Source organism: Lemur catta, chromosome 15 (assembly GCF_020740605.2).
Source record: "Lemur catta isolate mLemCat1 chromosome 15, mLemCat1.pri, whole genome shotgun sequence".
NCBI classification, from domain to species: domain Eukaryota; kingdom Metazoa; phylum Chordata; class Mammalia; order Primates; family Lemuridae; genus Lemur; species Lemur catta.
In genome coordinates this window covers 16,860,316-16,882,860 of record NC_059142.1, presented here as the reverse complement: position 1 = coordinate 16,882,860, position 22,545 = coordinate 16,860,316, and the positions used below count along the sequence as shown (strand labels likewise).

Here is a 22,545-nt window from a genome sequence, read left to right as displayed (position 1 = left end):
AATAAATACCGTGTTGCTATCTGGTTTGGAAGACAGGACACGTAATCAATTTACTAAGATTAGTGTTCTTCACAACCAGGTTACAGGCAATTTTTTTTTCAAAATATACAACATCTCTGGGAAACAGACAAATGATTTATGTAAGAAAGGGCGGGGGGTGTTTTCACATTCAGGCAAACATAATACTGTCAATGTGTTTGGACTAGAGATTTTATTTTAGAAGTATAAAGGATGGAGGCGCAATAATATTTGGCATTTTTAATTTAGGTTTGTTTTATTTAAGTTTAATGTTAATTCCATGCTGTGTTTCAGTAAGAACAATACAGATTCTGTATCTGTGGCTCCAGTCAGATATCCAGTAGTACAAATTAGCTTCAAGTTACACATACTGAACAAAAGAGGTTGAGCGAGCGAAGGAGGGAAGGAGTGGGGGCAGGGTGGGCGGGGGGGGGGGGGGGGGAGAGGAAAGGAGAAGAAACAAAGAATTGAACACGCATGCAGGCTTTTCCATACCACCTTCAATGCTAACCTGCTTCAGAGGGAGAGTAAAAGTAGGCAAGAATGAGCAGCCACGGATTGTTGAACTGTTACCAGCACCATGCTTTTCAGCAACATTTCAGCAAAGTTTGAAACACTTTTTACAGCAAAACCATTACAACAAACTCCCCAAACAATCTTTAACCACATCAAGCTAACACCCAATTAATTTTAAATATTGGTATAAAATTCGGTTGAAACAATTAGAAAAAGGAAAAATGATACCATGTATGCCTCTACAGTGTGATCAACCTCTCTTAGATGCTTGCATCACCTAGAAGCCTAATGGCTTTCAAATGTCATTTCCATTTCTAATAGTGATCTTGCCACATCTGGCACGGAGACAATACAGAAATGCTGAAAAAGCCTCTATGCAGTCCTGTTAGTGTCTTAAAGAACCTAATAGCTGGGACCAGTAAAATCCACAGAAATTCACTCTTGCCTTTAAGAACTTTTGAAAACTGTTTAAAAAAAAAAAAAAAAACCAACAGGGCAGGAACCTAAATTCTGAGACCAAATGTAAAAGTCAGATTTGGTGGTTCTCAGTGACAATGGGGAATCTCCATGGGGTAGGGTGGGGAGGAGTGGGGTGGTCAGAGATGGTTTCTCTTGTTGGCTTTTATGTCTCACTGATTTTCATCTTCCACATCCTGCAGCACTTCTTTATTCTGCTCTTCACCTGGAAAGAAGAATGACAGTTAATTATTTCATATTCACTATATATTAGGCTACCCTAGCCATACACAAAGGTGTCATTCCAAGCATAAAAGACTCCTAATATTTGCTATAATTGGTATTAAACAAAGACAGGCAAAAGACATCTACCATTCCTGACACCTGAGATGCCTAAGCCAAGAAGGGCTGCTGGATCATGACCCTGAAAGTACTGGTCAATAATCAGAATGAAAAAAACTAATGTACAGTAAAAGTCAATGTTTTTATGCTAAATAAGCTCTTAAAGTAGACAGCCAAGGTCACCATATTACTAAAATGACTTTCAAGCTTTCACGTACATCTTTGGTCAAAACACTCTTTCTCAATAACCTCACCTCTTCAAGAATCAAGAATATTTTGCAACTTTTTGCAAAATTTAATTTACCCACAAGCTCATTATCAGAAATGCTTCAATACAGTGAACTGAGCAGTAAAATGCTCCAAAGGAGTTCTACAGTGTTTTGGTAGAGGATGTTCTGCTGCTGTAAATTTTACCTTTTGTATCTTGACCAGATACACCAAAGTATAACCAGATTTCTTACTTCAGAGTGAAACATTATGCTCAAAGTAAACCAGACCACTGAGGTTATTAAAGAAGGGCATTTGGACCAGTTCTCTCATGCTATTTTTCTTTTTCCTTTGAACATGACGATTAGCCTGGGGAGTTTCAACTGCACTATAACATGCAACAGAAAGCCAGGCTATTCACTGGAGGGTCATCTACCTATTAATAAGCATTAAACAAGTCAGCCAAAATAAAGAAGCATGCAGGCTTTCGCTAAAAAATGATATAACAGGTAAAGTTACATTTTTGGTACTTTAAACAAACCACTTATAATTCCTACATAGTTAACTAGTTTGAATCAAAATAAATGAAAAATCAATTAACCCAACAATCATCATAATAAAAGTTCAGGTGATGATCCATTTCACTTATTTTGTTAGGATGGACAGATAACACTAAGAATGGTAGTCTACAAACACGAAGCATTTACACTTAGGACAGCTTTTAAGCAGTCTAAAAAGACCTCAAAATGATAAACAAATCCCATCATAGCATTATGGGTTCAGTAAAGTTCGTTTTAGTCACTTGAAAATCTCTTCTTTGATAAAGATGTTTGTTTGACACTATAATGTGACTCTAAAAAAGTTACTTCGGATACCTAAAGAGGCTGGTTCAAAGGTAGTGAGTTATATCTCACTTGATTGTTCACAGTTATAGACTGAATTCCTTATTCTACTACTTTCCCTCCTCCTCACTACTGCGCTTGACTAGTCAAAAAAAAAAAAGATACCTAAAGATTTTTTGACTCCTAGAAAAAGACATGCAAATACCAAAAAAATCATTTACTGAGGAAAGACCTTATGGACAACCAATTGTTCCCCAAAGAACAATAACACTGAAACTTAGGAAACATGATAGAAACATTCACTAATTTTTAGCAGCAATACACTGCCAAAACAGAGTTAACAAACAACACCAGAACACACTCTTAATTCACTCATAGGCAACCAATAGATTTGCCAAAAGTTCCAAGTAACTTTGGCATAAAAATATCATTGTCATATGTCACGCCCAACCAGAAATAGACATGAATAGCAAGCCATAAATGACTTAAAAGGTTTAGCACCCTCGAATGTAATACAGGCAGTTTTGTAAGCGACAGGATGATAATATGCAGGCATGATTAGTGAAGAACCAAAACTAAAAGCAGAATTCACTGTGCCATGATAATGACTTACAAAGTAGAGTTTTTAGGAAAGGAAGAGTTGGATTTTCCTTTAGGAATCTATATTGCAAGGAAAAAGGGAGGGAGAACAATCATATGAAAGCAACATCACAAGAAAAATAAACTAAGAGAGCAGGACAAAGGAAAACATCAATGATATAGTGGAGTCAGATTCCGGTTTTTTACTTTGTGTAAACTTTGCTCTAAGAAACAATCTGTCCAATCCTTCCTTTTAAGAGGATGTAGTATCCTCTTGAAAGGTATACAGAAGGGGGAAAAAAAGTTTCCTTGGATATGTTTGTCTGCCCGTTGTTTCTAGATATTGAAGGAGACAGGATTCAGCAGAGAGAACACGTATTTCCTCTCAATGGACTTGCATGTGAAACAATTCTCTTATCATAGGTTAGAGAAAAAGGACTGAAATCACTTCAAGAGAAAAAGCAGTGATCCCTTTAAAGAATTATGTTACCACACACTTGGACAGACATTAACATATTCTACAGTTGAAAGACATAAAAAAAGTGTAAGTAAAAGCTTGTGAGCCACATACATTTCTTCCTTTAGAAATTCGCAATTCAAATGTTTTTATGACACTGTTTTTCATAGCCAGTAAATGGGAAAAAACTACCTAAATTTAATCCTTAAACTAAATGCAAGTAACGTTCTGGAGAATTGTCAATTCCATTACAGCAATTCTCTTGTATTTAGCATTGAATCTAAGTCACAAAACCAATTTAATAAAACATGTAGGCCGGGCGCGGTGGCTCACGCCTGTAATCCTAGCTCTGGGAGGCCGAGGCGGGTGGATTGCTCAAGGTCAGGAGTTCGAGACCAGCCTGAGCAAGAGTGAGACCCGGTCTCTACTAAAAATAGAAAGAAATTATCTGGCCAACTAAAAATATATATACAAAAAATTAGCCGGGCATGGTGGCTCATGCCTGTAGTCCCAGCTACTCGGGAGGCTGAGGCAGTAGGATCGCTTAAGCCCAGGAGTCTGAGGTTGCTGTGAGCCAGGCTGATGCCACGGCACTCACTCTAGCCCGGGCAACAGAGCGAGACTCTGTCTCAAAAAAAAAAACACGTAACACAATACTTTTCGCAAAACGGTTGAACAATTTCCTAGTACCGTAACAATTTGTATATTCAGGTAGTTTGTTAGTTTTACTAGAATGTCAATAGACTACCTGAATTTTCCATTGTTAAAATACTGTTTCACAACTCCAAGTATTATTTTATAACTAAAAATATTTCATTTAAAAAATACTAAATGAAAATTAGTCCGTTTTAACCAAATTTAATTAACTGTTTGATTTACAGACTGAATAAGGAATTGAAGCAACTGGATTTCTCCCAATTATAAAAACATTTCAGGATTAAAAAGAAATCTATGCTAAAATGTTTTCAAAAACGGGGGCGGGGGAATCTTTGTACAAAGAATCTTCCTATCTATGAAAATGTAAATAGTTTGAAAAGCATATTATCCTATTTTAAGATGATCCATTTCATAAAACCATACTTGGTAACCAAAAATAAGAGTATCATCTTTAGTTCTGTATATGGAATGACAAATAGTCTACTTTAATTACTCTGGATAATCAGTGCTAATGAGCTAGAGAGAACACCACTATAAGTATAAACTTTATTTAATTCTGTAATCTAACAATTTAGTTATTGTAAGAGCTAGCATCAAAATGTCTAGGGGGAAAAAAGGCATTTGAACCCGGATGCCCCCTGGCTTTTTAAAAAATGATGGGGGCCTCACTATTATCACCCAGGTTGATCTTGAACTCCTGGCCACAAGCGATCCTGCCACCTCAGCCTGTCAACCCAGGTCACCTGCTTTGTTACTTTCACTCTCAAAAAAAGTCTCCAAACAGTAGACAGCTCAGTTAGGTCAATACTGCTCACCAAACTCACCACATGCTTTCCTTTTATCCCCTCATACAGGCAGCAAAATATTAGTCTTCTTTGAGCTGGGGAGGTGACTGAGAAGAGTCCACAGCCATTTGGACATACTTCTTGATAGTTATTTTTAAAAGACAATACAATTTTAAAGCTAAAAGGAACCTTCAAGTCATTCGTTAAGAGATGTATTGGTTTTGAGTCTCAAGGGCTGGTAGTGGTTGCCTGAAGTGCTGTGTTGAACAGTATTCTGTGGCTCTCTCTGGCTTTGTTGAAAAAGTGTGTGAGTAGATCACATTTTCTCATGCCAATCCTGATCTAAGCAAATACCTAGCTATTTCGTGGGCCTAGCAAGCTTTAGTAGCTGAAACACCTAATTCTCACTTTTGTATCATAACCCAAAATCAGTCACAAATCTGACTCAATCCTTCCAGAGGAAAGAAATTAACATGCATGATTCAATTACCCATTTTCAGAGGCACCTTTAAAAAGTGTAAGTTTTCCAAAGACAGTAGACCATGTTGCTTTGACCAACAAAGACTACAGCTCCACTCAAATACTGCAACATATGCTTCAGTCTGGGTAACAGTCTTAGAGGAACTGCAGCTAAAAGTGACGACAAACTTTGCTTCCAATCCCTCTACTACCACCACCAACTGTGAAACTATAACAGTCGTATCACACACTAATTTGTCCTCCTCCCCATACTCCTTGAATGAGCTACCCTGGATAAAAGTAATTCTTTGGAGATAGAGCAAAATGTCCTTCAAAATGAACAAATGTGACAAATTTGGGCTTCTACATTTAAAATAAAAATGACCACACGCCCAAAATCCCAATTAAGTTCTGCAAAATACTCTAGGTAAAGTGTTTCCAACTAAAAACCTCTTAAAATTAAGAGACTGCACCAGACCTCTTAAATAAGGACTCAAAGGCAGAACACTCCATTACCCTACACAATCTAAGAGGGAAACTAGTTCCTTTTCAGATAAAAGATTTTCACATCGAGAAGATATTCTATAAATAACTGATACCATCTGGTTTTAAATACAATTATAACCACAGCCCCTGAAAACTGAATGTGAAGAAGATAAAACGAACTGCTTGCTCTCTACTTTTCTTGTCCCCAACCTTCAGAATATTGTGAAGAGGTAAACTAAGTTTAACAAAACATTATTATTTAAAGGTAAAGTTAACATCATAAGATCCCCTTTCTGAAATAGGTCTTTTATTTTACCATCTTACAGACCAAAATGGAACACTATACTTTGGTACCATTTCCTGTAATGGCAGTAGTTACAATTCGATAGTTTAGAGGACAGGTTGTGAGTCTAAATCATACCTGGATGTAAAGAAACACCAAGGAATTTCTAAAAAGAGTAGAGAGACATGTTTAACGTCAGAGTTTGCTTACCATCACCCTGCATGTCTGAAGTCCATAGTGTCAGATTATCACGTAACAACTGCATGATAAGTGTAGAGTCCTTATAGCTTTCTTCACTCAGCGTATCCAGTTCTGCAATTGCATCATCAAAAGCTGCTTTTGCCAACCTAAAAGTATTTAAAGAAATATATTATTAAAAATTAACACATTCAAATTAGAAATGACATAAGTTAGACATCAACCTTTTCTTCAGTTACTCCAGTGTGTAACAGTGCCAATAATATCAAGAAAAAGCAAGTGTAACTGGTGTAACTACCTTAGAGTAAAAAATATCTGGAGTACTACTTCTTACTATGCCTGCTACAAGCCTATTAGGCTAGAATATAGGCTAATAGAATATGTAGACCAAATTCCATCCTAAACCACTACCAAAATATATGCATAATAAAGGTATTTTCAAGTTTTCGTCAAAAGTTCACTTATTTAATATAGGGGTTTTTTTTTTTGTTTTTTTAAGAGACAGAGTTTTGCTTGCTGCTGCCCAGGCTAGCCGTAAACTGTTCAAGCAATCCTCCCACCTCTGCCTCCTCAGTAGCTTGGACTAATAGCATGAACCACTGAGCCCAACTACTGAATAGTGAGTGTTTAATTCAACAAAATTTCATGTTTAATGTTAATGGAGGTAGAGGAGCAAACAAAATAAAAGGTAATACAGAACCCATAGAAATATAATAATATAAGCCATTTACTGCAATTTTTAAAACTTCGTATTTATTGAGTACTGTATACTGTGTACAACAAACGATGCTGTACACTGGTAGAAAAACAGTAAAAATGAAAGAATTAATCTGACTCCACAGTGAACCACTAAACTTAAAAATCCAGGGATGGAGGACTGACATCTAAGTATTACGAAAGAATGAAGTACTGTCCCCCAGAAAGTACTTCAGGGACCCAAGAGGAGGAGCAATTAAAAGGGAAGTCAAATTTGAAATGACTGTTTAACAGAAAGAGAAAGAGCACAACGAACATACTTCAGGTTTAAGCAAAAGTATGAACAAAGGCACAGAGGTGACTTAAGCTGGAGCTGTATGTGGGAGAGCCAGACCAACAAACAATAATGAAAGATGCAACCACTACCATTAGCTAAATAGTCATAGCCTCTTCAGTTAAGACCTCAATTTGGACAAACTCAACTGGCCATTTACAATGCTTTTAGATGAATTAATACTGGTTTGCATTAAAATGAACCGCCTTACATCAATCAGAAAAGGTGTGAATCACGCAAATAATCCTAGTATTTTGGGAGGCCATGGCAAGAGGATCAACTGAGGGCAGGAGTTCAAGACCAGCCTGAGCAAGAATCCATCTCTACAAAAAATAGAAAAATTAAATGGGCATGGTGGTGGGTGCCTGTAGTCCCAGCTACTTGGAAGGCTGAGGCAGGAGGAACACTTGAGCTCAGGAGTTTGAGGTTGCAGTGAATTACGATGACACATTGCACTCTAGCCCCAGCAACAGAGTGGGACCCTGTCTCAAAGAAAATCCAAAACAAGTGCTCACTTCGGCAGGACATATACTAAAATTGGAACTATACAGAGAAGATTAGCATGGCCCCTGAGCAAGGATGACACGCAAATTTGTGAAGCATTCATTAAAAAAAAAGAAAGAAAGAAAGAAAAGAAAATCCAAAACAAAACAAACAAACAACAAAAAAAGAAGAAAAGTTTGCCTTTTATGACATATCTGATTCCCACATACTCAAGAATACATCAGTTGCAATTAGTTAATCACCCTTCCAGAGTCTTTAAAATGCTTTCATTAAAAAACAAACATGGCCGGGCGCGGTGGCTCACGCCTATAATCCTAGCACTCCGGGAGGCCGAAGCGGGTGGATCACTCGAGGTCAGGAGTTCGAGACCAGCCTCAGCAAGAGTGAGACCCCGTCTCTACTAAAAATAGAAAGAAATTATCTGGCCAACTAAAATATATATAGAAAAAACTAGCCGGGCATGGTGGTGCATGCCTGTAGTCCCAGCTACTCGGGAGGCTGAGGCAGTAGGACTGCTTAAGCCCAGGAGTTTGAGGTTGCTGTGAGCTAGGCTGATGCCATGGCATTCACGCTAGCCCGGGCAACCAAGCAAGACTCTGTCTCAAAAAAAAAAAAAAAAACATATTTTGCTGGCCAGGTGTGGTGGCTCATGTCTGTAATCCTAACACCCTGGGAGGCTGAGGTGGGACAACTGCTTGAGTTCAGGAGTTTGAGACCAGCCTAAGCAAGAGCAAGACCCCATCTCTCCTAAAAACAGAAAAGTTAGCTGGCCATCGTGGTGCACACCTGTAGTCCCACCTACTCAAGGGGCTGAAGCAGGAGGATCGCTTGAGTCCAGGAGTGTGAGGCTGCAGTGAGCTGTGATCGCACCACTATAGGCCACCTAGGTGACTAAGTGAGACTCCATCTCAAAAAGAAAAATAAAAGTGGGCAAAAGGACTTAAATATTCCTCTTCAATGAAGATATACAAATGGCTAATAAGTGAACAAAAAGATGCTCAACATCATTAGTCATTAGAGAAATGCAAACCAAAACCACAATGAGATGTTACTTCACATCCATAAGGATGGCTTTGATCAAAAACATGAGGAGTAACAGGTATTCGCAAGGACTTAGAGAAAATAAAAACCTCATGCATTGCTGGTGAGAATGTAAAATGGTACAACCTCTGTAGGAAACGGTTTGGCTTGTTTCTTGAATTAGTTAAACACAGAATTACCACATCCCAGCAATTCCACTCCTAGAGGGAGCTGAAAATAGGGACTCAAACAAATACTTATTACTCCAATGTCCGTAGGAGCATTAACTCACAATAGGCAAAAGGTGGAAAGGAAACAAACCCAACTATTTATCAAAAGATGAATAAATTTAAAAATGTTGTATATATGTACAATGGATTATTATTCAGTCATTAAAAAGACTGAACTTCTAATACACAGTTTAACATGGATTAACCTGAAAGAAGCAAGACACAAAAGGACAAATATATGATTACATTTGTATGAGGTACCTGGAATAGGCAAATTCATAGAGACAGAAAGTAAAATATAGGTTTACCACAGGCTGAGGAGAAGGGGAAATAGGGAGTTTTTGCTTAATGGCTACAGTTTTGGGTACGGTGATGAAGTAGTTTTGAAACAAAATGTGGTGATGATTATAAAACATCGTGGATATGCTTAATGCTACTGAACTGTACACTTAAGAATTGTTAAAAAGATAAATTTCATGTTACGTATATTTAACCACAATTTTTCAAAAGTAAAAAGTTATGTACATAAACATATTCTTTAAATTTATCAAAAACTGGGAGCAAGCTGAGGTATAAATAGGAGAGTAGTTTAATACATATCAATAATATTGAAAATTGCTTATATAATAAAGTAGAACATATGTTCCCTAGGAGCATAAGTACTAAAAATATGCCCATAAAGACTAAAAGTTAATATACAAAAATTAAGATAATTCTAATTACTCTCATTTCCTTCCTCTACTCATTATAAAAGTTAGATTCTTTTCAATCTACCAATGACAAAAATTTCCCCCATCAACATAATTATCTTAACTGCTATGCTGGTGGGTTGAGACAGATCTGCCTTAATACTATATCCAAAGCAGTTTCAGTAAAAGCCAAAAGAATTACTGCATGGCAAAGCCATGAAACAAGAAACAAGACAGAAAAGCAAGTAACAATCCTCCTTTGTAACCTTTTCCACTTTCACACTGAGAAGCTTTTGTTCTCCCCCATGACTTACCTGCAGGCACGGTCAGGGGAATTAAGAATTTCATAGTAGAATACAGAAAAATTGAGAGCAAGACCTAGGCGAATGGGATGCGTTGGTGGAAGTTCTGTCATTGCAATATCACTAGCAGCTTTATAAGCCACTAGGCTGTTCTCCGCAGCCTCCTTCCTGTCATTTCCTGTGGCAAATTCTGCCAGATACCTGTGGTAGTCCCCTTTCCTACAACAAAACAAAATCAAAATTAAAAAATTTTAAAATACCAAGAACAATGACTTTTAAAGGAAAATGTTAAAAATTCTCTATGCTACAATAAAATAAAATGTGACAAAAATATATGTAACAATTAACAGATGTACTTCAATAACTTAAAAAACCTCTTTCAGGAATGATTGGCTTGTCTATTTAATTTTTTCCTTAGAGATTTCATATTGCCAAATATAAGCAAAATCCCAGAAATTAACTGAAGAGGTCTCAAAAACCAACAAAAAATTCTAGTCTGTCAAAATCACTTGATAGACTAGAATAAGGAAAGTAAGCGGTTCCAAAGAATTAAACAACAGTTTAATAATCATAAAATAAAAACACCTATATAAAATGTTAAGATGTTAAGACTATACTGTGAAATGTAAGGCCGTTGGGGGGTGGGGGGCAACACCACAGGACAGGACCCACAAAAGCAAAATATAAATAGGCAAAGCAAAGGCAAATATATTTTTATAATAGTCTGGCCATTGTAAATGCAGTAACATCAATTCTTCATTAGCAGTTAATTTGCAAGTGACTACGAAGAAATTTTTTAAGTTCTGACAATCACTCTTCCCATGTTTTTATACTCCCAACATTGAACTATTCTTAAATAAAAGTTGAAGACCTACATACAAAAAGTCATGATTCTAAGAAGGCCAACTTTTAATCTTACATTTTCCCTTCTAGTATAGAACCTACATTTTATAATAGAAAACCTTGGACTCGCCAGTGTTAGCTGCTGGAATGAGGTGTTTGTCCAGTACATCCAGAATGTCGCAACAGATTAACTTTAGTTCAGTCTCAACCTGAAAAAATAAAATTAAATTAAAAATCACAGATTGTTTAAATCTACAAATTCTATCAATTGTTACACATTCTATCTACCTCTGGTTTTGAGGAAGACAACCTAGTATTGAACAGAACATATATTCCTCTCCAAAGTCCCTTCCTCCCTCCCTCTTGACACAAAAGTAAAGAAAATGTTTCCAGGTTATGAAAAGTATCTTTTCCTTTTTGCATGCTACAGGTTATATGCTTTTAAAAAACACAACGGGGGAAGGAGGACAAGGGCAATATACGTAACCTAAATATTTGTACCCCAATAATATGTTGAAATAAAAAAAAAAACACAACACAGGGTTCAACTATAGAATTGCCAATGAGTTACAGTGAACACTGATTACTTCTTATTAAGTGTTGGGCATTTGAATTAACTTTTTAAGCAAGTAGCAACTACTGTCTCCATTTACATGAAAAAAACAGAGGTTAAGATACTAAAGATCATCAACTTAAAAAAAGGTGGGAAAGCTAGGATTTCAGTCCAGGCAGGAACTCAGAATTCAAACCGAAGCAGTCTGCCTCCAGCACTCACATTCCTAATATGCCTATTGGGTCATTAAATATGAAATGTCCGATTTCATATCCAAAGTTTACTATATCTCAAACAAGCACTACAATTAATCAAAAAATGCGCCTAAATTATAGGCACAGTTTTGCCATCTTAATGGTAGCTTATGTCAACAGTGAAGAAGCCTGGAGGGCAAATGGCAATAAAATCACAACAGGCATTTTCCACAGCTTGCTGTGAATTGAATATTTTTCCTTGCAAGAAGTGGTCGGTAGTCAGTTGGTGCAAGGTCTGGTGAATATACAGTGGATAACAGAGTGTTTCCAAGTTCAGCTCCTGTAGTTTGAGCAGCACTGTTTGTGCAACATGTGGTCAGGTGTTGTCTTGCAAGAGGATCGGTCTGTCTCTGTTGACCAATCTCAGCTGCTTATTGCAAGCATCCTCATCATTTCGTTCAATTAGTAGACATCCAGTATAATCGACGACCAGGTTTCACAAAGTTGTAGTGGATAATACCAGCGCTGGACTACCAAACAAACACCATTAGGTTTTTTTGATGAATATTCGGTTTTGGACTATTTCACCACTTCATCTTTATCCAACCATTGTGTCAAACGCTTGCAATGGTCAAAAAGAATCCATTTTTTATCACACATAATAAGGTATAGAAATGGTATGCCTTTATGTGGTGACAGCAAAGAAAGGCAAGCTAAGACAACGTCTCTTCTCACACTCAAGTGTGAGAAGTTTAATTCACGCGGTACCCATCTATCCAGCTTTACCTTGCTAATATGTTTCAAATGGTCCAATACTGTTGGAATAGTAATGTCAAACCGTGCTGCTAATTCACGCTTAGGTTGAGATGAATTCAATTCCACTACAGCTTCCAGCTCATCATTATCCACCTTGGTCTCCCACATGGCTCAATTTCAAGATTAAAATCACCAGAATCGAACTTCTCAAACCATTGACATACTGTGCGTTCGTTAGCCACATCCTTCTCCAACACTTCGTTAATATTTTGAGCTGCCTGCGCGGCACTGGTTCCACAACAGAATTCATATTTGAAAATAACATCAATTTTTGACTTATCCAAGGTTTTACAAAAATTGCTCTAAAAAAAATTTCAGAGATAATCGTAAGCCAAATCGTGCGTTTGAAAGACTGAGGATGTACCTTCACAATAAACATAAAACAAGAAATGTCAAAGTGAACCGTCAGAGATACCAATTGTCAAACTTAGTACTTAAGGAAATCGAACATTTCATACTTAGTAACCTAATAACAATGGCTCAACACCAATCACTTCAGTGGTAGAGATCCATAACCAGTTAAAGGCAACAAAAATCTGTACCAAAGTAAATGCTGCCACTCATTTCTATCAGTTCATGATGCTGAAAACACACGCCACCTCTAAACACACACACCCATCTTGCTCCCCATTTTCTATTAATTCATGGTGTGGCACTGTCGAACCTTTCTAGGTTCCTCTCGTGCCTCTGGAAATCTCCTATAATTTTGTCTTTATCCTAAGTAAAACAAGCTTTAATAAACTACCTCCCTGGTGGCTTGTCAAGTACAGACTTCTGTAGGAGAAGGTCTCCTAGCTCCTCACATACTTGATACGATTGGTCTGTTACTCCAAAGCCTTGCCCTCCTCAGAAGTTCACAATCTACCTTCTATTTCTCAATTTCTGTCATCAATAGAGCTCTAGGCACTTATTCCACATTCACTGAGTATCTCCAGCCTACTTCTCCAATTAGCTGATATCATGCCAAGGTATTATCATCCATGTTCCATTCAACACAGTTCTTTGATCTCTACACCATGGCTTTCACTCATCAGTACTCCCAGTACTCCTAACTGTGCTGCTCCATACTAGAAGTCTGAAATTCTAATATTCCACTCTTGGCCTACAACTTCTTTTATTAATATTTTTAGTTCCAGGCCAGGCGCGGTGGCTCACGCCTGTAATCCTAGCACTCTGGGAGGCCGAGGCGGGTGGATCGCTCGAGGTCAGGAGTTCAAGACCAGCCTCAGCAAGAGTGAGACCCCATCTCTACTAAAAATAGAAAGAAATTACCTGGCCAACTAAAATATATATATAGAAAAAATTAGCCGGGCATGGTGGCGCATGCCTGTAGACCCAGCTACTTGGGGAGGCTGAGGCAGTAGGATCACTTCAGCCCAGGAGTTTGAGGTTGCTGTGAGCTAGGGCTGACGCCACGGCACTCACTCTAGCCTGGGCAACACAGCGAGACTCTGTCTCAAAAAAAAAAAAAACCAAAAACAAACACACACATATACATATATGTATGTTTTTTTTTTTTTTAGTTCCTTTACTCTTATTTCTACTTGGGGACTCATCAAGACATACAGACTCTTGAACCTTTCATCTCCTCCAATTTATCAGTTGCTCTGTTTCCTGCTTCCCTTTCCTAATTAACCCAAACCTTACAATCTACACCTCATGGATTGCTCTCTTCAGCCCTTTTAACTTTCTCATTTCCTCATTCCTCCGAGACACCAAACCTTGTCTACTGACACAACCCATACATATGTTCTTTGTCCCAACATATTTGAGGGTAATAGTAACATCAATTCCAACTCATCATAGGTATGTTACTTAACCACTGAAAACCTCAGTTTTTCCATCGATAAATTGGGATAATACCCCTTCCAGAGTCATCTTAAAGATCAAGTACATGTAATACCTTGCACAAATATATACAATAGAAATATTTCCCTATTGAGAACAGTGCAAAGATAGAGATGGCAAGTTAGTAACTATGCTTCCCCACTACCTCGTCTCTTCCACCAAAATCAATTTTTCAACAACAGAACTACTGATGTTTTGGGCAGGGTAACTTTGTTGTGGGGACTATTCCACCACGCACAGTGGGATGCTTAGCAGCATCCTGGTCTCTACCCACTAGATGCCAACAGCACCCTCCAAATTATGACAATCAAAAATGTTTCTAGGCCAAGCGTGGTGGCTCATGCCTGTAATTCTAGCACTCTGGGACGCTGAGGCGGGAGAATCACTTCAGCTCAGTAGTTCGAGGCTAGCCTGAGCAAGAACAAGACTCCATCTCTACAAAAAATAGAAGAATCAGCTGGGTGTGGTGGCACATGCCTGGAGTCCCAGCTACTCAGGAGGCTAAGGCAGAAGGACTGCTTGAGCCCAAGAGTTTTGAAGTTGCAGTGAGCTATAATGATGCCACTGCACTCTAGCCGGGGTGACAGACTGAGACTGTCTCCAGTAAAAAAAAGTTTGTAGACATTGCGAAAGGTCCTATGAAGTGCAAAATCACCTCTGGTTGAAATCCCCTGCACTAATATACGTAACCTAAACATTTGTACCCCCATAATATGCTGAATTGGGGGGGAAAAAAACCTGCACTAGAGTTATGGCTATCAAACTTTTCTGAACAAGATCCAGAGTAAGGAAAGTATTTTATATATGTATATACATACACATAATATCTGTAATAGTTTCATAAAATAATTCTTACCCTTAACAGTGTCCACTTCTGGTATTCTCTATTCTGTTTAAAAAACAATGACTAGACTGAGCCTCCTTAAGGATAGTACTATTTATATCTGCTTCATTTTTGAACCCACAGTCCCTAGCAAATTGTGTGGCACAGAAGAGGAATGCAAATATTAGTTAAACTGACCTAATATTAATTTCAAGTAGTCAACAAGGTGTTTTAGTTACCACCATAAAAACAAAAAACTACTTGTGCAGTGCTGAAAACTGACCACCACTCTCTGCAGCTTCTAGGGAAAAAAGTTCTTTGCCTCTATCCTAAAGTAGCCTGTAATTTCTAATCCAGGTAAATAAAAGATGAAAATCCATTAAGTTATGAAATGTACACTATATATAAATGGGTGTGCTGTGACCTGAAATTCCACTGGTTAAGGCCAAACTGCTGAAAGCTGTAAGCCTGACACTTAAGCCAGACACTCATAAGAAATAAGTCTCTTTTCCCTTAGACAACTTTTTTTTTAAACTATCAAAATAAAAAAGCAAAAATCAGAACATTTTCAGGTAACAACCCCCCACCCCAAACACACAACCTCCCCACCTCTTTCTGTTGTATAAAATCCAAAGATAAAAATCACAACACTGCTCACACCTGTAATCCTAGCACTCTGGGAGCCCAAGGCAGGTGGATCGCTCCAGGTCAGGAGTTCGAGACCAGCCTGAGCAAGAGCGAGACCCCATCTCTACTAAAAATAGAAAGAAATTATCTGGACAACTAAAAATATATATAGAAAAAATTAGCTGGGCATGGTGGCGCATGCCTGTAGTCCCAGCTACTCGGGAGGCTGAGGCAGTAGGATCGCTTAAGCCCAGGAGTTTGAGGTTGCTGTGAGCTAGGCTGACGCCACAGCACTCACTCTAGCCCAGGCAACAAAGCAAGACTCTGTCTCAAAAAAAAAAAAATCACACCACTGGACATAAAAATTCTTTCAATGAAAAGACAAATGGTACCAAAACTCTACAAATTAACCCAATATCAACACCTATACTTAAGAAACACTAACCAATTTTCTTTAAAATTACAGTATATCTTAGGGGGATACATTCTAAAACTCCCAGTGGATACTGAAACCACAGATGGTGTGTCTGTCTCTCTCTCTCTCAAAATATCTTACTCTTCAAACTGTGGATAAGGAGGGACTACTGTACAATAATCTCACCATTTGCCGATATTCCCGAATCATTTTTAGTTTGTCTTCTCCTCCCTTGTTTTCTTCTTTCTGTTCAATGCTGCTGATTATTCTCCAGGAGGCTCTTCTAGCTCCAATCACATTTTTATACGCAACAGATAGGAGGTTTCTTTCTTCAACTGTCAGCTCCACATCCATCCCTGCTACTTTCTTCATTGATTCCACCATTTCTATAAATGGAAAGCAATATCAGAGACCTTACAAACTTAAAAGTTTTGTTAACATATTCCTTTCTAAACAGTTCTTTCTTCCTGCCAACCTAACAGAAAACAAAAGAATTGTGGCAAAAATAACTTCACAATCATCAAAACTAATGTGAGTAAAAACCCAAAAAACATGTAGAAGAAATTAAGAGCCAACACAAGAAAAACTGGAATATAAGTTATAAGGAATCAGAAGACTATTTCATATAATATCTAGTATAATTTAGTATGTTTCCAGCAACTCATTAAATAAAGGAACTAGGAATACAAACATTTTTTCAGCAAAAATAACTCAGCCGTTGAAGATTAAAAATTTACAGACTCTAAAATATATTACCTTACAAATAAACTGCATGTACCCAAAACCAAAGTCATGGGAGGAAAGGGAATTCATTCATATAGCAAAAAATATACTGAGCACATGATGAGTCACACACACAGACTTTCAGATTTTTCTATCCTTCTTCCAACTCATTCATTGGTAAAACTACTGATGGTTCCTATTTGTTACCACTAGGTGGCGAGCAAACAAAGGGGCCAGATAAACCTTGCGTATGAATACCCCTAAGCATAGGAAAATATAGATAATGCAACAGTGTGTGGAATGTAAAGGAAGAACTAAAATCAGCTCAATAAATACCAACTGAATAAATATTTTAACAAATGAGACCCAAGAATCTGCATTTTAACAAGCACCCTTAACATACATTAACACTCTAAACATATCCATACCGGGTTTTTTTTTTTTTGAGACAGAGTCTCACTGTGTCACCTGGACTAGAGTGCCCTGGCCCATGCTTCACAGCAACCTCAAACTCCTGGGCTCAAGCGAGCCTCCTGCTTCAGACTTCCCAGTAGCTGGGACTACAGACATGTGCCACCACACCCAGCTAGTTTTTTCTATTCTTAGTAGAGACAGGGTCTCGCTCTTGCTCACGCTAGTCTCGAACCCCTGACCTCAAGCAATCCTCCCGCCTCGGCCTCCCAAAGTGCTAAGATTACAGGCTTGAGCCACTGTGCCAGGCCAGCATACCTAAGCAGGTATCATGCAGATGATGACTTTATTAAACACTACCTGCTAAATTAAGGGGAGTCTTCCTAATGTGTAACCACAAGAAAATATGTTTTGAAAATTATCCTTTCAAGAGTATCAGAAAATTAATAAAAATACTAAGATGTTGTAAAGTCTCTTTGGCAAACAGTCTGGCAGTTTCTTTTATAGTTAAACATTTACCAGATGATTCAGCAAACTCAGTTTTAAGTATTATCCAAAGACTTTTTTTACACAAATGTTCATAGCAACATTTTCCGTAACAGCCAAGAAGCGGAAATAAATGTACACCAAGAGGCAGAAAGAATAAGCAAATTGTGTTACACATCTATATGATGGAATACTACTCAAATATAAAAAAAAATTAACTGATAAAAGCAACATGGAGGAATCTCAAAAACATCATGTTAAGTAAAAACGCCAGACTAAAAAGACTATATGGGCCAGGCATGCTTGTTCGTGCCTGTAATTCTAGGTCCTTGGGAGGCCACAATGGGAAGATCACTTCAAATCAGGAGTTCAAAACCAGACAGAGCAACAAAAAAAAATAGAAAAATTAGCTGGGCATGGTATCATGTGCCTGTAGTCCCAGCTACTCAGGAGGCTGAGATGGGAGGATCACTGAAGCCCAGGAGTTTGAGACTACAGTGAGCTATGATGAGGCCAATGCACTCCAGCCTGGGTGACAGATCCTGTGCCACCCACCTCCCCAAAAAAAACCAGGAACAGTGGCTCATGCCTATAATCCTAGCACTTTGGGAGGCCGAAACAAGAGGATCGCTTAAGGCCAGGAGTTGAAGATTCCAGGAGTTGAAGATTCCAGTGAGCTATGACGACGCCACTATACTCTAGCCCAGGTGACAGGTAGACTGTGTCTCAAAACAAAGACTTCAATTTTTATCAAGTTATAAAAAACGCAAAACTGAAAAAACAGAAAGCAAACAGCAGTTACCAAGGTGTGGGGGTAAAATGTGTGCAAAAGAGTTCAATGGAAATGTGGGGGGCGGGGGGAGGGAGTGGAGGTGTGCCAACTGTTCTACTGTGGTGGTTGCACAACTGTATACCTTATTCAAAACTCACTGGACTGTATATATAAAGTGGTACGTTTTATTGTATAAATTATATCTCAAGCTGATTTTTTAAAATACAATTCAATTCTGAAGCATTCAAAAAAGAAGCTTTAGGGTATGGTAGTAAGACCATTGATTCATTTGTTGGAGTCTGAAAGCATTCATTTGACACATGTCCAATTTTGTTCTCTAAACCATGGCTATGAAAAAGGCTAAATTTACAGGCAGTGAAGTAACCTCACTTTCATATTAGTTTATTCTCAAAACCCAACAAGTCAAAAATACCTCAAGTGAACCAATAATTCAGCTTCATAAACTGGCCCCAACAGAGCAATTCATAAGTAACCCAGCTACACCAAAAATAGAACCATTAATTCTTTTAATTGTAGGGCTTTGCAACATTATGTGTGGGAAAACCATACAGAGTTTTAACAGTTATGTATCTCTGGATACTACCGCAAATGATTTAGATTTTCTTCTTCTTCTTCTTCTTCTTCTTTTCTTTTCTTTTTTTTTTGAGACAGAGTCTCCTCTGTTGCCCTGGATACACCACAGAGGCATTGCTGTAGTTCACTGCAACCTCAAACTCCTGTACTCAAGCGATCCTCTTGCCTCAGCCCCCAAGTAGCAGGGAATACAGGTGCATGTCAAGATGCCCAACTAATTTTTGTATTTTTAGTAGAGGCACGGTCTCTCTCTTGTTAGGGCTGGTCTCGAACTCCTGAGCTCAAACAATCCTGCCTCCGCCTCCCAGAGTGCTAGGATTACAGGTATGAGGCACCAAGACTGGCCTTCTTCACTTTTCCGTGCTTTACAAATTTTCAATAATGAACATTTAATATTTTCATAATGCAAGGGTAAATATATTTAGTTGATTCACCTAAGTATAACTGCCTTCACTCAGACATCCACAAAACAACACACACAGTACTGTGTAGTAAAATTACAGAAGTGGCAGTTATCATCTTTTATTAAACAGTTTTATTGATACATAACAACAAATCACCCATTTTAAGTGTACCATTCAATGGTTTTTAGTATATTCACAGAATTCTGCAACCATCTTTACAGTTTTAGACTATTTTCATCACTTCAAAAAGAAAAGGCCCAAGCCGTGCACAGTGCCTCACCCCTGTATCCCTACCACTTTGGGAGGGTGAGGCAGGAGTACTGCTTGAGGCCAGGAGTTCAAGACCAATCTGGGGCTGGCGGTGGCTCACGCTAGTGGCGCATGCCTGCAGTCCCAGCTACTCGGGAGGCTGAGGCAGGAGGATTGCTTGAGCCCCGGAGTTTGAGGTTGCTGTGAGCTAGGCTGACACCATGGCACTCTAGCCAGGGTGACAGAGTGGGACTCTGCCTCAAAAAACAAACAAACCAACAAACAAAAAAAGCTTTTTTTTTTTTCTTTTTTCTTTTGAGACAGAGTCTCGCTGTGTTGCCCGGGCTAGAGTGAGTGCCGTGGCGTCAGCCTAGCTCACAGCAACCTCAAACTCCTGGGCTTAAGCAATCCTCCTGCCTCAGCCTCCCGAGTAGCTGGGACTACTGGCATGCGCCACCATGCCTGGCTAATTTTTTCTATATATATATTTTAGTTGGCCAAATAATTTCTTTCTATTTTTAGTAGAGATGGGGTCTCACTCTTGCTGAGGCTGGTCTCGAACTCCCGACCTCGAGCGATCCACCGGCCTCGGCCTCCCAGAGTGCTAGGATTACAGGCGTGAGCCACCGCCCCCGGCCAAAAAAGCTATTCTTAAAAACAAAATGGTATCATGTGAGCCTTGAGCGAGTCGTGATCTTTTTGCTCTGGCATCTCCACGTTGATGGCTGCTGACAAACCAAGGTGGCAGTTCCTTAAGGAGGCTGAGGTAGCTATGGTAATTTCTTAAAACAGTGAAGTTTGTGACATTGATTGTTTTCCTTTCGTGAAATATTTCTCTGTAGCATGCAATGTTGTTTGACAGCGTTTTACCCACAGAACTTCTTTCAAAATTAGAGTCGGTCCTCTCAAACCTTGTCACTGCTTTATCAACTAAGTTTATTTAATAGTCCAAATCTTTTGTTGTCATTTCAACAATGTTCACATCACCAGGAGTAGACTCCATCTCAAGAAACCACTGTCTCTGCCCATCCATAAGAAGCAACTCCTCATCCGTTCAAGTTTGATCATGAGATTGCAACAATTCGGTCACGTCTTCGGGTTCCACTTCTAATTCTAGTTCTCTTGCTATTTCTACCACATCTATCCTCCAGTGATGTCTTTTTTTTTTTTTTTTTTTTTGAGACAGAGTCTCACTTTGTTGCCTGGGCTAGAGTGAGTGCCGTGGCATCAGCCTAGCTCACAGCAACCTCAAACTCCTGGGCTCAAGTGATCCTTCTGCCTCAGCCTCCCGAGTAGCTGGGACTACAGGCATGCGCCACCATGCCCGGCTAAATTTTTCTATATATATTTTAGTTGGCCAGCTAATGTGTTTCTATTTTTAGTAGAGACGGGGTCTCGCTCTTGCTCAGGCTGGTCTCGAACTCCTGACCTCGAGCGATCCACCTGCCTCGGCCTCCCAGAGTGCTAGGATTACAGGCGTGAGCCACTGCGCCCGGCCTCCAGTGATGTCTTGAACCCCTCAAAGTCATCAATGAGGGTCAGAATTAACTTCTTCCCAACTCCTGTTAATGTTATTCTGACGACCTCCTCTCCCTCCTCCTCCTTCATGAATGTTCTTAATAGCATCTAGAATGGTGAGTCCTTTCCAACAGGTTTTCAACTAATTTTGACCAGATCCATCAGAGGAATCATTATCTATAGAAGGTATAAATGTATTTCTTAAATGGTAAGACTTAACTCGAAATTACTCCTTAATCCATGGGTTACAGAATGGATGCTTTATTAGCAGACATGAAAACAACATTAATCTCCTTGTGTATCTTCATCAGAGCTCTTGCGTGACCAGGTGCACTGTCAATATTTTGAAAGCAATCTTTTTTTCTGAGCAGCAGGTCCCAACAGTGGGCTTAAAATATTCAGCAAACCATGCTGTAAACAGGTGTGCTGTCATCCAGGCTTTGTTGCTCCATTTATAGAGCAAAGGCAGAGTAGATTTAGCATAGTTCTTAAGGGCCTTAGGCTTTTCAGGATGGTCAATGAGCAATGGCTTCAACCTGAAAGACACCAGATGCATTAGTCCCTAACAAGAGAGTCAGCCTGTCCTTTGAAGCTTTAAAGCCAGGCACTGACTTCTCTCTAGCTATAATAAAGTCCTAGGTGAAAACTTCTTTCTACAGAAGACTATTTTGTTTACTTTGAAAACCTGTCATTTAGTGTAGCCACCTTCATCAATGATCTTGACCAGATCTTTCTGGATAACCTGCTGCAGCTTCTATATCAGCATCTGCTGCTTTCACCTTGCATGTCTATGTTATGGAGATGGCATCTTTCCTTAAACCTCATGAATCAACTTCTGCTAGCTTCAACTTTTCTTCTACACCTTCTTCACCTCTCTTGGCCTTCACAGAATTGAAGAAAGTTGGGGCCTTTGCTCTGGATTAGGCTTTGGCCAAAAGGAATGTTGTGACTGGTCTGATCTTTTATCCAGACTATTAAAACTTTCTCCACATCAGCAATAAGGCTGTTTTCTTTCATGTCATTCACATGTTCCATGGAGTAGCACTTTTATCACTTTCCTTCAAGAACTCTTCCTTTGCATTCACAACTTTGGCCTTCAACATGCCTTCCTTACTAAGCTTAATTATTCCTATCTTTTGATTTAAAGTGAGAGACATGTGAGTTTTCCTTTCAACTGAACACTTAGAGGACATCATGGGGCTTTTAATT

The 22,545-nt window shown here is 38.8% G+C and overlaps 1 protein-coding gene and 1 non-coding gene across 2 annotated transcripts in view; one reads left to right on the top strand and one right to left on the bottom strand.

Moving 5' to 3' along the window:
• Nucleotides 1–248: 248 nt before the first annotated feature.
• Nucleotides 249–22,545, bottom strand: part of YWHAE (tyrosine 3-monooxygenase/tryptophan 5-monooxygenase activation protein epsilon) — a 47,904-nt gene continuing 25,607 nt past the window's right edge. Inside the window, exons 2-6 of the mRNA XM_045526188.1 lie at nucleotides 16,366–16,565; nucleotides 11,006–11,112; nucleotides 10,073–10,279; nucleotides 6,298–6,434; nucleotides 249–1,216 (exon numbers count right to left, since the gene is read on the bottom strand). Of these exons, the coding sequence (XP_045382144.1) occupies nucleotides 1,164–1,216; nucleotides 6,298–6,434; nucleotides 10,073–10,279; nucleotides 11,006–11,112; nucleotides 16,366–16,565 (704 nt within the window). The 3' untranslated portion in view covers nucleotides 249–1,163. The remainder of the gene's footprint in view (nucleotides 1,217–6,297; nucleotides 6,435–10,072; nucleotides 10,280–11,005; nucleotides 11,113–16,365; nucleotides 16,566–22,545) is intronic.
• Nucleotides 7,823–7,929, top strand: LOC123621335. The gene has a single exon (XR_006729071.1). It is a non-coding gene; the product is annotated as a U6 spliceosomal RNA (small nuclear RNA).